The sequence below is a fragment of the Phyllostomus hastatus genome, unplaced genomic scaffold (assembly GCF_019186645.2).
Source record: "Phyllostomus hastatus isolate PE091 unplaced genomic scaffold, TTU_PhHast_1.1 phas_contig_948, whole genome shotgun sequence".
In the NCBI taxonomy this organism is placed as follows: domain Eukaryota; kingdom Metazoa; phylum Chordata; class Mammalia; order Chiroptera; family Phyllostomidae; genus Phyllostomus; species Phyllostomus hastatus.
In genome coordinates, this window is record NW_025333993.1 from 10509368 (window position 1) to 10524622 (window position 15255).

General features: G+C 63.7%; 1 protein-coding gene across 1 annotated transcript; it reads left to right on the forward strand.

Annotated features, from left to right (window-relative positions):
* Nucleotides 1-217: 217 nt before the first annotated feature.
* On the forward strand, nt 218-1642 carry CLDN17 (claudin 17). The gene has a single exon (XM_045852652.1). The coding sequence runs from the start codon at nt 604-606 to the stop codon at nt 1282-1284; it is 681 nt and encodes a 226-aa protein (XP_045708608.1). The 5' UTR covers nt 218-603; the 3' UTR covers nt 1285-1642.
* Nucleotides 1643-15255: the final 13613 nt, after the last annotated feature.

Genomic DNA, 15255 nt, shown 5'->3' on the forward strand with positions numbered 1-15255 from the left:
TCGGAACACTTCTTGCTTGGGACTCCACCTGTGTAAGTCATCACCTGCTTTCACGGAAGCTTTGAAACGAATACCTGAACATTTCTCCACACGCAGAGCTTGTGTTAAAAGCAGAGGAGATTATAAATACAGGACAGGCAAGCTGGCCGGGAGGAAGGGGATGAGTCACCGGAGCCACGGCGCTCTCCGACGGCCGGCACAGAGCCGCCCGGGTTTCGGCGGCAGCAGTGGGGCGAGCGCCTGCCTTCCAGGGTTTCCAGACAGGAAGTTTCCGGCTCTGTAATTACCGTTGCACAATGGAGGCTCTGCCACTAATCACAGCGTTGCCGGGACAGTCGCACCGTGAGAAACACTGGCGTGGAAGGCAGGGCTTCTCCACACACCTGCAGCCGCCTCCTCGCCGGCCGGGAGCAGCTCTCCAACTGCAGGCACTCCGAGCGGAGACAGTGGCAGCACGCACCGACGGCAGCAGTCCGGCCGGGCGCGGCGTGACGGGCGGTGGCCGCGGGGGAACGCCGTGTGTGTCTTCTGTAGACCCAGGGGCCTCCTCCGCCCGCAGACCGCGAGCAGCTTCCAGCCGGACCCGTCCGCAAGGTCACGGCCATGGCGTCCTACCCCCTGCAGATCGCCGGGCTGGTGCTGGGGCTCCTGGGCCTGGCCGGGGCCCTGGGGGCCACGCTGCTGCCCCAGTGGCGAGTGTCGGCCTTCGTGGGCAACAACATCCTCGTCTTCGAGAGGCTCTGGGAGGGGCTGTGGATGAGCTGCGTCCGGCAGGCCACGGCCACGCTGCAGTGCAAGCGCTACGGCTCCCTGCTGGCCCTGCCGCCCACGCTCCAGGCCGCCCGGGCCCTCATGTGCGTGGCCGTGGGGCTCTCCCTGCTGGCCCTGCCGCTGGGCGCCTGCGGCCTGAGGGGCGTCCAGTGCGCCGGCTCGAGCGGGCGGGCCAAGGCCCACCTCCTGGGCGAGTCGGGGGTCCTCTTCCTCCTGGCGGGCGTGTCCGTCCTGATCCCGGTGAGCTGGACGGCCAACGCCATCATCGGAGACTTCCGCAGCCCGGCCGTGCACGCGGCTCAGAAGCGGGAGCTGGGGGCCGCCCTCTTCCTGGGCTGGGCGGGCGCCGCCGCGCTCTTCCTCGCAGGGGGGCTGCTCTGCGGGGCCTGCTGCTGCCGCTGCCGCAGGAAGGGGCAGAGGCACCGCTGTCCGGCCCCCAGGCCCCGCCTGCCGCACGCCGACCAGCGGAGGAACCAGCCCGCGGCCCGCCGGGCCTCCGCCAGCTACGTCTGACCCTGCGAGGGCTCCGACTCGGACCGCGGCCGGCGCGTTTCCGACGGTTCTGCCAGGAGCTGTGAGTGCCGAGACCCGGCTCCGCGCCTGCCCCGGAGCTGAGGCCGTCACGGGCACGCGCCCGGCAGTGTGTCCCGGGGTGGGGGAGGGGACAGGCTCGCGCTGGGCACCCTGACGGCCGGCATGAAAGGCCTTCACCGGGACTGGACTCGGACACACCCTCTTCCAGCCCGTGTGGCCCGGACTCCGGCCGGTCCACAGGCTTGGTGTCGCGAGGGGCTTTTCTGGACAGTCACATACCCCTCACTCAGCAACCCAACGACGTCTCAGTGAACGGTGCGTGGCAATAAAAGGTTCTAAAACGTGGCCTGGAATTTTTCCTCTGTGTTGTTTCTCATTCTAACAACTAAGACGATGGCTCTCTCTGTTCCAGCCATTCATCTGGAGAAATAATGGACCTCAAGCCGGGATTTTAGTTGAGTTTATGAAAACAGGGAAATGCCCGCGGGGCGGAAGGGTCTGCCGTTCCTCCAGAGAGCGAGTGCACCGGCCATCAGACGCGGCCAGGGAAGAGGCGCTCTCATTTATTTCAGGGTATTTCGCAAGACGCATTTCAAAGGATTTAGTTGACACAGCAACGCTTGCTTACAGTTGCGTGTTCAGGAACAGTTCAGGAACGAGAAGGGATGTGCTTTCCTGGCCCGTGGTTTCCACCCACGGGCAAACGGAGGGGCCCGCCCGGACGGGGCCCGCCGGGGCCGGGGGGAGCCTGCCGCCCTCGGCCTCGGTGAGAGGAGACTCGGCCCCCGCCGGAGGACCGGGGGTTAGTTTTGGGGGGGGGCGAGGGACGGTCCCCATTCCGTGTTCTGCTCGCTCGCCCTGCAGCTCGCCCACACACGCCATGTCGTGCAAAGGCTCCGAGTCGTGAATCAGGCGATCAGTCAGGCTAGAACGAGAGCCTTCCTTCTGTTCTCCAATAAACGGGCGGGCAGGGCGGAAGCACTTTGTTTTCTTGGGTTGTAAGCATCGATTCCCCAGCCTGCCTTCCCAGGCACACGGGCCGGGTCAGGGGTCCGCGTGTGCGGCGTGGAGGGGGGGGAGAGGACACAGGGGCCGCGTGTGAGCGTCTCCGATGCACTGTGCCCCCACCCATGTTCGCGTGCTCGGTTTCACCGCTTCCAGCGTCCTGTTTGTTTTGCAACAGACTGTGTTTAATTTGTAGCACGTGACGGCAACGAACAGATTAAATGTGTTCACCACCCGTTGACTGTCTGTCCGTCCTCATCTCAACCAAAGGAAACAGCTGCCTGACTCCGGCAGCACGGACTGCCCCGCGGGGCCAGTTTCAGGAGGAGGGTCCGTCCCCAGAGACCGCGGGGAGTCGCCGGCCCGCATGTCAGACTCAGCTGACGGCGAGATGGAGGCACAGAGCTGCCTCCTTCCTCCCCGTCACCAGAGGGGAGCCTGGCGGGGACCGAGTTACTGGGGCACCGATGCCACAGCAGATGTCAGCGTCCTCGGGAGAGACCGCGGCCGATCTGATTTCTCCTGAGACGGCTCCTCCTTCAGACAGGCCTGCGCATCCGGTGTGTCGAAAAGGAACCGTTTATCCCACACGGACACACGGCAGGAGGCCCACAGACGGCACACGTGTGTCTCCCCGTGGGTCCCCCGGGGGAAGTCATGCGCCCGGTGGGACAGTCCGGGGCCCAGCCGGCGGCCGAGGCACCAAACCCGGGCAATCACAGCGTCGCCGGGGCGGCACCGGGCCCGACGGCGGGCCGTCTCAGAACCTGAGGCTCTGCCGCTTGCTCTCTCGTCCGCCAGGGCGCACTTCCAGGGAAGATTATTTTCAGTTCTCCGCCCTGGCGCCCTGTGTTCCCCAGGACACCAGAAAAGGAGGTTTAATACCTTTTAACTAACTCACTTCAAGATGCACTGTGGTTGTCAATGTCCGATGTGTAGGAAAGGCATCGCTATTTTCTGAAATTTGGCTAAATTCAACGTCTGGGGTACCATGCGAGGAACACCCAGCTCCCGGGTCTCACGCGGAGGTCAGCGGTGTTCGGGGTGGCGGCTCCAGGCGGCGGCCCCTGGTCCTCAGGCCGTGCAGGCTGCCGAGAAAACACCTACTGGAAAAGGAGACTTCACCGCCCGTGGCCCTGCTGTCCCCTCAACGGAGATGGCGGCCCGGAAACCGGAGCAGCTGGGCCCGGAGGGGCCTCGGCGGGAGAACCGGGGAAGCTCTCCGAGAGCACAGACATGTCCCTGGAGACTGAGGCTGAGACCCCGCCCCGCCCCCGTCTCCCCAGCTCCCACGTGTGGATGGGAAGGCTGGGCGGCGAGGACGGCAGATGGGGAGCCGCCCCATGGGAGGTGAGCGCCATGGGGGGGACCCTGGGCTCCAGGCAGAGCAGCGAGTGGGTCCCCGAGCAGAGGAGCCTCGAGGTTGCTGGAGGCAAGAGGGACAACGCCACGGTGACCTGCTGCAGACTCGTCCCGAGGAAGCAGGGTCTTTGGAAAGACGGGGACGCTGGGGACACGGACAGGGACACACCTTAAGGACGGTTTTGGGTTTTAGCCTGAAAGGCCTAAATTTTGAGGAGCTGGCGGGCGAAGCTCAAAATGGCTCAGTCAGAAGCCGTTTCCTTCTGACTTTCAGGGCGAGGAAGCGGTTTCTCTGGACAGAGGTAGTGCATAGATGGGAAGAGGTGGGAGGGTCAGACGTCCGTGGGTCCTGGGGAAGGACCCCGAGGAACGGGGCCCAGAGCAGTGGCAGAGCTGAGGCAGGTGTGAGGACGCCAGGGCAGACGTGACCCGCGCCCGGAGCGGCCGCCGCCCAGGACCCCCGACAGCCGACAGTCGTCACGGCGTGGGGGGCGGGGGCAGCCCCTGGTGTGTCTAGTCGGACAGGCCCAGGGCCTGTGGGGCAAGGTCGCCCGCGGCCAGGGCACCGTGGGAGCAGAGCGGCGCTTCCCAGCCCACGGAGCGCGGCACAGGGCACCCAGGGGGCCCGTCTCTGCGGCTCAGGGAACGGCGGCCACACCCCTCGACGGCCAAGTGCATGGGCGCCGGGCGCAGCCACAGTGAGCGGGAAGCGGCGGCTGTGTGTGCAGAGAGGGGGCTGACCCCAGGCCCGTTCCCCGTCTCCCAGCTCGTCTCTGCGAGCCACGTCGGTGACCGCGGCCCCCTCCCCTGAGAAACGCGTCCCGAGCAACCTCACCACGGGGGTGGCCGCAGGGGCGGGTGACGGCCGGTAAACTGACGCTGGACCCGGAGACGGCGGACGCCTCCCCGGAGGACAGGTGCACGGGCAGGTAGACGACAGGTGCACAGGCAGGTAGACGCCAGGTGCACGGGCAGGCAGCTCAGAGAGACAGACGACACTCAGAGGTGGAGACAGTGCACGTGCACAGGGGGCGGGTAAAGGTGGGTGAGCACGTGGGCAGAGAGACAGTCGGGTTGGTAGACGTGACAGATGGCTGGACGGACAGAGAGCCGTGACGGACAGCCAGACAGATGGACGGGAGATGTCATCTGTGCTGCCATGAGCCCTGGGCCCGGACAGGGGGCCAGACAGACGGCTCGTTCCCAGAGCGAACAAGGGAGGCCCCCCCCGCCCCCACTCCACACGGGAGGCCGTGGTCTTCGGGTCTCCGCTCCCGGCCTCGCTGCCGTGTCTGTTATTCTAGTTTCCCAACGGAGCAAACACTCCCCTCCCCGTGAGCACCTGCGTTACAGCAGCTCCGTCCGCGGCGGCTGCACGGGGTCTCTGCCGCGGGACCCAGCGGCCGGCCCGCCCGCCCGCAGCGGCAGTTAGTGCGGCTCCGGCCTGCGGGGGCAGCGACGAACGAGACCCCAGCGGGGGCAGCAGGTCACCAGACGGAGGTGACCGCGCCCCGCCCAGCGCCTGGAACCTGCCCCCGAGCCAGAGGTGCCCGACCTGGGCCCAGGGAGCCGGGCTCCCTGCGGGGTGGAGCATGGGCGTCAGCTGGGCACACGCCACCCCCAGCACGCGGGGCGCCTGGGCTGGTTCTGGCGGGGGCGGGGGGCAGACAGGAATCCGTCACGGAGACTCGGAGAAGGAAGCGGGGAAGGACCCCAGGAGGCAGGGCTGTGCGTCGGGAGAGGTCAGGGCGCAGCCAGGAGCCGCAGGAACGGGCGCCGGGGCCAGAGGGTCCTGAGCCTCGCTGGGAGGGAGGCCAGGACCCGCCCCTTCCGTGCAGACTGGGCCTCGGTCTCCTCACCCACAAAATGGGGAGCAGGAACAGCATTTTTCAGCACATGCGACATGCTCATAACTAGAATCAAGACCCATGTATTTAAACTTAATTCTTCTTATCTTTCTTTCACAGGTTGAGAAACAGGTGCACAAAGGGGTTCCATCGTCTTCCCAAGGACACACCGAGGTCACCGCCCCCCCAGCCCCAAATCAACGTGTCTTGAGAGACGGCACCCTCCTCCCCGGCCCCGTCCACGCGGGGAACAGGCCCTCTCTCCGTCTGGAAGCGTGGGCCGCTCCGCAGAGAAAACGCGTTCTAATCACAGGGCATTATGCAAATGCGGCCGTAATCACTGCCATTATCTCCCGGGCAGCAGCGGCAACGCAGGCCTGGGCTCTCCACGGAGCCTCGCTCTCTCCGCCCACGGATCAGCTCGCTCCTGTGTCCCGTCGGCCTCGGGCCCGAGCAGAAACAACACCTGGTTGTTTCCCCAGGTTTCCCGTCTCACCCACTCCCCCCACCCTCTCGAGTGCCAGTGTGTGTCGCCTCCAAGGACACCGGTAACTGTCACCCGCGGCACAGCCCCTGTCCTCCCGGAGTCGGATTAGCAGCAGCCTCCTTTTCCGTAAAGCGCCTGGGTGTGGGTGACACCCCCGGCCGGGGCCCCCAGCCTTGCTCACTGCGCCCCACACCTGCCCAGGCCCTGTCCCTGCTGTGCGCACACGCCCCGGCGGGACCTGAGGGCCGTGGGCTCAGCGCCCCGGGCAGACCCGCCGCCCCTCCGCACCCTGGCGGGGCCCTCCCTCCGTGCTTCCCGGGCCCGGGCCTCTGCTGCTCCTGGTCCCGAACTTCACCTCCCGCACCCTTTCCTCCCCCCGCTCCGCGTCCCCCCTTCACAGCCCGGGAGCACCACTCGGGGCGCGCAGAACCGGGCTCCACCCCTGCCGCGCGTCAGTCATCGAAACACCTGCTCGCTCCGCACCTGGGTCCGCCCCAGGTGCCCCTCTGAGCCGGGGGGTTGCCACAGCCTGGTCCCCGTCTCTGCTTTGCCGACCGACAGTGCCCACCAGCCCCCACTCTCCCCCCACTGAGTGCGGACGCTGGCCCCCCCGGGCCTGGGGTCAGGTCCGGCCTGGGGACTGGCACTCGGCTCCAGAGAGAGGGTGACAGAAGAGACCGACCTCAGCAGGGCCCAGGTCTGCACGTCCGGGGTCTCTCAGTTTCTCGCCTGCCCCTGAGTGCTCCCCCCACGTCACCCAGAAGGGGGCGAGGATTCCCGCAGCGAGACCACCCCAGCCTCTGAGCCACCACCCGCGCACTCCTGCAATGGCAGGGGAGGTCCCGGCAGCCAGGCGAGCCCCCCCACCCCCCCCGGACCTCGTGGGGCAGGCAGCGAGCCCGGCCCGGGTGGGAGCAGCCGCCGGTTGCGGCTGCACAGAATCGAGGCATCTGAGACCCACTCAGACCAGCCTTCCCTCCTGCCCCTCGCTCGGGTCCTTCACCTCCATGTGGGAGTGAGCGGTTTCCCCCCCACGTTCCCCGTGACACCTTCAGGGGCTCACTAGAGCACTGTTTGCAAGAGACCTCGCTCGATGCTGCACCAGCCCCTCGAGGGGGTGCCTCTGCGCCCACCGCTGCGGGCGGCTCACGGCCTGACGAGCGTGTCCAGCCCACGGTCAACTCAGGGCGGCAGCGAGAACCCTGTCTTGCTGTGTCCACAGCACTCGCAGTGAAGGTGTCCGCAGCAGGCGCCCTGAGGACCAAAAGCGCTCCCACCCGGACGGGCAGGCGTCACCCCAGGAAACACACTCACAGGCGACACTCACAGGCGAGTCAAAGGAGCGCAGGCTCACGCTGCTGCCTGCTGCGGTGACTGCCATGGGGACGCGACGTGCTGGGGGGGCCCCCAGGGGTGGGGCTGGGGGAGGGGCGCCACTGCAGGGGGCAGATGCGGGTGGGCCTGCAGGGGGCGGGGCAGAGAGGGGAGGGACCCCTGGGGCAGCAGTGTGGGAGCCGGCTGACAAGGGTGGCGGTGTGGGGTGACACTCAGGGGGACCGGCTGGGCTGTCCAGCGAAACGGGAGTGAACCCGGCACTCGTGGCAGAGTAGCCGGAGACGGGTTTGGGAAAGTCCAGTGGGTCGCACGTGGGGACCTTGAAGACGCGGACGGAGCCTTGCGGTCGCCCAGAGGAGTTGCCCAGCAGCGACCACCGGCTCTGACCCATCTCTACCGACTCCATGCCCGTCCACCTTGCTTGCCGTCAGCTCGTCCAGCCGCCAACACGGGATGACCACGCGGTGGAAGCCCTGTGTCTGGGACCCCGCCAGGTGTCTGGGACCCTTACGAACAGAGCCGCCGCGGCCAACCGCGGACGCCTGCGCTCCAGAACCGGGCAGCCTGTCTGGACGCCACGCCCTCCCTCTCCTGCCCTCTGCTGCCCGTCGAACGGGCGTCTCACACCGACATTCCCGCCCCAGACTCTGGGTTCTCCTGCCCCGTCTCCCCACAAGCCTCTTCCTTTACTGCCCCCCCACCCCACTCAGTTTTCCTCCATTCAGCACATGGTAAGTCCCTTCTTTGGGTCACTGAGCTCAAAAATCCTGGGATTTTTAAAAACCTTTTCCCTCCTTCCATTGAACACTTGAGTGATCGGTGGTCAGACTCACCCCAAGACTGACCACCAAGTCTGACCGCCGCCCTTACCCATCGCCCCGGAACCTCACCCACCCCTCACTTCCTCTCGCCTAGAATGTATCAGCAGTCGCTGAACTGGTCTTCGACAAAGCATTTCCGACTCAGCAGCCAGAGCCACCTTCCTGGAACCCGACTCCGGCCGGAGGGTCGGCGCAGACCCGCGGCCTCCCACGCAGGCTCTGTGCACTGCGGTTCTGGGCTTTGCTCTCCCGGCCTCCTGACCCTGCGTAACCCTGCGCGGACCGCGTCATCCCGCTAGGCCTCCGTCCTTTACCTCTGAAGTGGAGACGGTGACCGCCACGCCGCACTGCGGGCAGAAGAAGCCCCACAGCGGAGACCGGCGTCCGGCACGAGCAGGGGCCACGTGAGGGAGGCGAAGGTCACTTCCTCCTCGGCTTCCCCTTCGTCTCCGGTGTCAGCCCTGAGATCCGTCACGGCCCAACCTCCGCACACCTCTGACGTCACCTGCTGGCCGTCCTCCCAGCCCGTGTCCCCGATCACGGGGGACCTGCTGGACGCAGGAGCTGAGGACTGGACGGTCACTCGGCCGGGAAGGCGCCCCCTCCCCTCGCTGCACCCAGGCACCTCGGGGAGCACGCCTCGCTGCCTCCTCTCCAGCGTTGCTCCCAGACGCCGCCTTCTGCTGCCCCCCCCCCCACCCCATACACACGGTGCCGGCCCCCTCCCCCGCCCCGGGGGGCACGCCTCCCATTGTCTGCCGCGTTCACCATCAAAACATTCACTGAAAGCTAACGTATTATATTCAAGTGTTCCTCCTCGTCCAGACACACTTTAACGAACCTAAACAGGCTCACTGGGGGGCCTCGAACGGAAGGAAAGCCGGTCAGTGTGCTCTGGTGAGTGAGTCAGTGGGGGAGGGGGGGCCCGGAAGGTTCGAGGAGACGAAACCGGACGGTGCGGCTCTGGAGTTCGGACGAGACGTGTCTGCAAACGGAGGGTCAGGAGTGTCCGTGTTTCCTAAGGGAATGACAGGCTGCAAAACGCAGTTTGGTTTTCTGTCGTGTCTCAGGCTCAGAAGTGAGACCCAGGAAAGAACAGAACCCCACGAGTGTCTGTGGGTGTGTTTAAACAGACAGACAGACAGACAGACAGACAGATGAACACACAGGTCTGCGTCGACGATTTAAGACACTGACCTCGTCGCCCTCTATGTCCCCTGTCCTGGCCGGCAGGCTGTCCGCCCTTCCGGCCCAGCAGGGGTCTGTCTGAGTTTCCTCACCGGCCCCCAGCAACCGCACATTGATGTTTCTCTCTCTCTCTCTGTCTCCGTCCCTTCCCTCTCTAAAAATAAATAAATAAATCTTTAAAAAAACAAACAAAAAACCTGGCGTTGGCTGGTTCAGGCGGACACACATGTTTGATACACTTGGTACGGGAATCGCAAAGTGTCGGAAGGGTGGGGGAGGAGCTGGAGGGGTTTCTGGAAACAACATCCCGTTCGCCCGTCTCTCCTCTGCGTCTGCCCCTTTCCTTGTCGGAGGCAGACCCCCGGGGAGCCACGCCGCTGCCCCCACGGCCGGAGGGTGAATCTCGGCCGCCGGACCAGCCCTCTCCACCGTGGTCGGAGTCACCGAGGGGCTGTCCCACCGAGCCCGCCTCGGGCCTCGGCTCCCGGTCCAGGGCTCACGGGGCGTCTGGCGGGAAGAACCGAAGTCACACGCCGGCGGCACCAGGGACGAGGGGCGGGAGGAGGCCTTGCCAACCGGTCGTCCGCCGCCTACACGCCGGCACGGGCTCGGGCGGGCACTGCCTTCACGGCTTTCCACACGGCGGGCGGCCGGAGGCTGCTGTGCAGATGGAGTGTTTCCGTCCCTCCCCCTTCCCGGCCACGGGCCCGTCCCCGGTCACTGTAACGACGCGTCCCAGTGCTGACACTTGACCCCCCTGGGGCCACGGCTCTCACTTGTCGCCGCCTGGGCTAGCCGGGGACCCGGCACAGTGAGGTCACACTGTGTGGCCGCTCGTCCCTTTGGACTGGACTGTGCTCTGGTCCGAGGGTGGTTCTCCGTCTCCAGCACCCCCCTCCCCCCACGGGTGCCTGGCTCCGAACCCTGGGTCCCCGGAGAGGAGAAAGGCCACGTGAACAAACGTGCAGAGGGAAGGGCGGGGCGAGGAACGGGGTGGGGGGTGTAGGCCGTCTGGCACCCATTTGCCAGATGCGGGGGCGACAACGGGATCTGCGGGCGTGGGAGGAACCCGAGTGAGCCTGGGGTCAGAGGGCATGAGTCTGGGGTCAGAGGGCATGAGGAGGGTCAGGACTCAGCGGAAGGTATTTCCAGCACCACCGCCGAGTCGTTGAGTCCTTCTCATACTCCTGCACCCCACTCGCCCCCCAGGGGCAGGACCCTGAAGGCCCAGGACAGGAGCCCCCCCCGCCGAGGGCAGACACCCGCTCGCAGGACCGAGACCCCCAGCCTGGGCAGCAGAGCCGCCTCCCACCCACATTGACTAACAGGGCACCTGCAGCATTTGCTATTTTAAGCCAATAAGGTTTTGGAATTAGTTTTTGAAGCAACAAAGCCTATTTTGTCTTTTTAAAACAATAACTCGACCAAGTGCCACACAGATGAAATGGGACTGCTGAGAAAAGCAGAAAACCCTGCTGCATTTTTAACAACTGTAATAATTGATTAGTTAGTTGCTCGGTGATTGCAATGACTGACTTGTTAGTTGCTGGACGATGGCTGACGTGTGTGCGCCCGCTCTACTCGGAGGGCCGAGGTGCGCGAAGGGCACCCCCAGACTGGGCTCCCAGGGGCAGCACCTCACAGGAGGGAGGAGACAAGGAGTTCCAAGTCCTCGGTGAATCCTCTTCGGGACGACCGAGGGGACGCAGCAGGCGGGAATGAAAAGGAGGGAAGAAGAAACAACTCAGGAAAGCAACAGGCTCCCTGAAAACGCAGACCCGGGCGGAGGGAGGAGACGCACGGACTCACTCTGAGACGCCAGGACAGTGTGGTTCCCCCAAAGGCCGGGGGGCAGCACGCGGCAGGAAAGCCGTGCAGGCGGCGGTGACGTGGGAGGACTGACCGCAGGGTGCGGGCCGGGACAGGGTCGGAGGGCGAGCCCCCATGGGGGAGGGGGCTGCAGCCCGAGTGTGAGGGGTGGTGGGTGTGGGAACCTTTAACGTGAACGGCCACCTCATCCCTTTCAACTGCGGAGTGTTTACGTACTGTGACGTATGTATGTAATGCATGTTGTTACGTGTTTCCCATCCAGCACTAGATCCTCTGACTTGACCTGCAAAACAAGGAGAACGAAATTGTATATAGTCATGTGGTTCTCTCATGAAAGTGCCCGTGTGATTTAAAAAAATGGTAGAAAATAGAACATTTCTGCACTTTTTTGTCTTGCTCTAAACTCCCTAACTTTTAAAAGTTGCTCGGTGCTTAACCAAGATATTTTTAAACTCTGCGTGTACTGTTAACAGTGTCGGAGACCCGGCATCCCCCCAGGACCACCCTGGTGGCTCCCCACGAGCCCCCACGGTAACTGCCCAAATCTGATTGGTTCCAGATGTCCACCACACACGCGGGATCTTGCAACTGATTCGCCGTCACTCGAGCCGAGGGGCGGGGAGGCCTTGGGGAGCGGGAAGACGCCCGCAGTGGAGAGAGACTCGAGAGAGACTCACTCGAGCGTGAGAGAACGAAGGGGCGGAAACTGGAGAGGAGCGCGAGTGCCGACACCCTGGCAAAGGGGGGGAGATTTAACTCGTCGACACAGGCGGGTGACGCACGCTCTTCCCGGTGCGTGTGCGAGAACGGACGAAGAGAAACGGACTCGCAGCCTGTGCCGAGATGTGTCAGAACAGTCCCCAGTCAGTCTGCCGTTTCAGTCAGTCCCCAGAAGGAATGGTTCGTTTAAGAAAATCCAGCTCAACGGTGAAGTCAATAAATATTTGATTGAATGCTTTACGCTTTAAGTGTCACATGATACGTCCTCGGAGAAATCGGACGGACAGGAAAATGTCGTACGGGGAGAGAGAGAACCAATCAACGCCACACGACGAACATCTCCAACGCCAAGGAGCGGCCCCTGTCCGGGAGGGACGGAGGAGCCCCAGCCCTGCTGGCGGTGCAGGAGGCCTGGGCAGTCTTGGCCGCGGTAACCGAGAGCAGTAGCTGACGCCGAGCCCTGGGCAGGAGCTGGAGAACATGGCGGAGCGGAGAGGAAGAGGGAGCTGGGAAACAGCACACACTGCCCTGCACCGCTCCCGCCTCCTCCAGAGCAGCCTCCCGGCCCCACGTTCCCGACAGGACGAGCCACAGGGGGGTGGAGGCTGGGAGGGGGCAGCGCCACGGCCCCCAGCTCGGAAGGGGCACCCAGGCTGGCCTCTGCGCACCCAGCCAGCTCCGCCCTCTTCTGGCGCACGCCTTCCGCGGGGAAATGGGCTGTTTCGGGGCCGACACTGACCTCGGAAGACGGAGGCGTGTCGGGTGCAGGCCGGCGAGGAGACCGTGCAACTCACACGCTCCGGTGCACGCCTCTCTAACCCGACGGCATGGCCCCCCCACCCCCCACCCCCTTCTGGGCCGGGGTTGGAGGTGAGGTTCAGTGTCGGCCGCAGGCTCCCGGTGACACCAGGGAGCACCGTCGGCGGACGCTCTAACCTCAGCTTCCGAGGAGAGCGGAAGTCACACCCAGAAGGCCCCCGGCAGACAACGGGCCACCTCACAGGGGAGACGGGAACTCCCAGAGCCACGCGATGCTGCGGTTCCCACGCGTCCCCGGGAGCCGACTGGACATCAAACCTGAGCTCCTGGCCCCCAGTCCAGGCTCCTCCCCGTACGCAATGAATACAGACTGCCTAGCCACCCAGCCCTGAGCTCGGGGGGAGAGGACCCCCATCAGGGACCCTCTCATCTAGAATATCAGGGTGCCGATGTCGGAAGTGAACTGGAAACGTCATTTCAAAGTAGCACGTCCCTTGCATTCTAAAATCCCCACCTCCCTGGTTCCAGGCCCCCACTCGACTTTTGTCGACGGGAGGGTTGGGTTCAGAACAAAGTCCGAGTGAAGCAGCGATTCATCTTTTCCTCGGACCTGAGCCTCCGCAAACACGAGGCCTCAAGTGGAACATCCGAAAAGTTTTTTCTGTCCAAGTAAGTGGCAGCTATGGGATTGCCGAAGTAGGTTTCACCCTCCGTTCACCACCCTCCCTCCACACGCGGTCACGGAGCAGTTAGTTCGGGGAGATTCCCGGGGAGGCAGAAGTGAGGCCCCCTCTCTCACGGAGGCACCCCCTGATGGGGGGGGCGTGATTCAGACAGAGGCAGCGGCCAGACTGCAACTCACGGTGCTTCTCGGAGGAGTTCAGAGACGACAGACGGGGGGGGACCGCAAGGATTTGGGGCACAGGCCCAAGTCACATTTAAACGGGGTCACGAGGGAGGGAACAGACATATAGGGGAAATGCCACCCCCCTAAGAAACCACAAACCACGAGGATGGAAGGAGGAAGGCCACCTCGGAGCGAGCGGAAGCCGGGGTGGGGTGGGAGGCTTGAGCGCTGGGTGCCCCCCTTCCTGCTGTTTCTGGGGACAGGAGGTGGCTGAGCACCACGGGGTGGGGGGGCGCCTGTCTGATGCGTCACCACGCAGCCCAGGACCTGTCTCGGTGACCGGTTGGTTCCGTGTGCTCTTGGGGCCACGGCAGCTGCGTGTGCGGGCTGTGCCGCCGTGTAGGCAAAAATGCCGGTGTTCCGGCCGAGCAGGGCCGGCGGGCGACATCGCCGGGTCTCTGCGGTCTCACCCGGGTCCTGTAGAACACCCGTGCGGTTACCGAGAGCGGGGTGCCGACACCCCCCACTTTATAGACCTGCTTCTAATGTATTTTCAGGAGGTTTTGCCTCATTTGTTTCGCAGCTCCGCTAATAGGAGCCTACACGGTTCGGGCTGTTATGTCTTCCTGATGAACTGACTGTTTTATGTTTATGAAATGACTGTTTCTGGTAATGGTTTGTCTTTGAGACCGCTTTGCTAGTTAGTAATGGATCCGTTTCGGGTTTCTTATGGTTAGTATTTTTATGGCATATTATTTCACTTTGCCACTTCTGGCCAGTGTGTGTCTGTACACAACAGTGTTATTTATTTTCTGCAAAGACCCAGAACGGAGTCCGCCTGCTCCCACAAGTCTCCCCGGATTGGTCCGGGCAGACGGAGTGCTCCTCAGACTGCCTTTCCAGGGGCTGTGCTTGCTTTTCTAAAGCCGCCATCTGCCAGAGGGCATCTTTATACAGCTCCCTTTTTTAAATAAAACATTGATGATGAACAGTAAAGAGATGTTTTCTTCATCCAGGGTTATGCGGTGAGGATCTGCTTATACGTGGATTTTCGTTTTCTCTTGTCATAAGCCGTCCTAGGGAAAATCTTTTTTTTTTTTTTGGTCTGTAATTTGGTCACGGCCCCGGTCAATCAGTGGCCTCCAAATAGAGGCCACACGACTGTGTCACCTGCAGGTCACTGGCAGCAATGCAATACTCCGGGTGAGTGATCAGGCATTTTGTAAGTGGAAGTGAACTCCCCAATTTCAGGGAAAAAAAACATTCCAGGCCCTGCCGCCCGGCCTGGCTCTGCTCCGCAGTGAGTTCCTCCTGCGCCCTCCGACCCCGGCCCCGCCTCGGAACCCAGGGCTGTTCCTCCCCATCAACCAGCCGCTCCCTTCCTGGGCTTTGCTGGGTGACTCAGGGTAACGCTTAGGTGCCTCCCCAAAGACCAAGCCCTCCCTAGTTCCTTCTCCCTCCACCCCTGGGGCCCACCCCTGGGACCCTCCCGCTGGGCGTTGTTAGTCCATCAGACTCACTCCCGGGCCCAGTGCACCCCTGCTCCCCTCCAGCCCACAACCCGGTACGTTCAGTGAAAATTCGGGGAGGGGGGTGTTTTCTCTTCTGGTGGTAAAAACAGGGTTAGGAGAAGCAACCCTGAGACCCTGGCAAAGAGACTTGTACAAAGATGGGCTCACACTCTGTTCCTGCGAGCAGAGGACGCAGACGCGCCAGCACTGCCCCGGAAACAGGACTGCATTCCAGTGG

What these genes read in the sequence shown, in the direction of transcription:
- CLDN17 (XM_045852652.1), top strand. Translation starts at nt 604, where the DNA reads ATGGCGTCCTACCCCCTGCAGATCGCCGGGCTGGTGCTGGGGCTCCTG.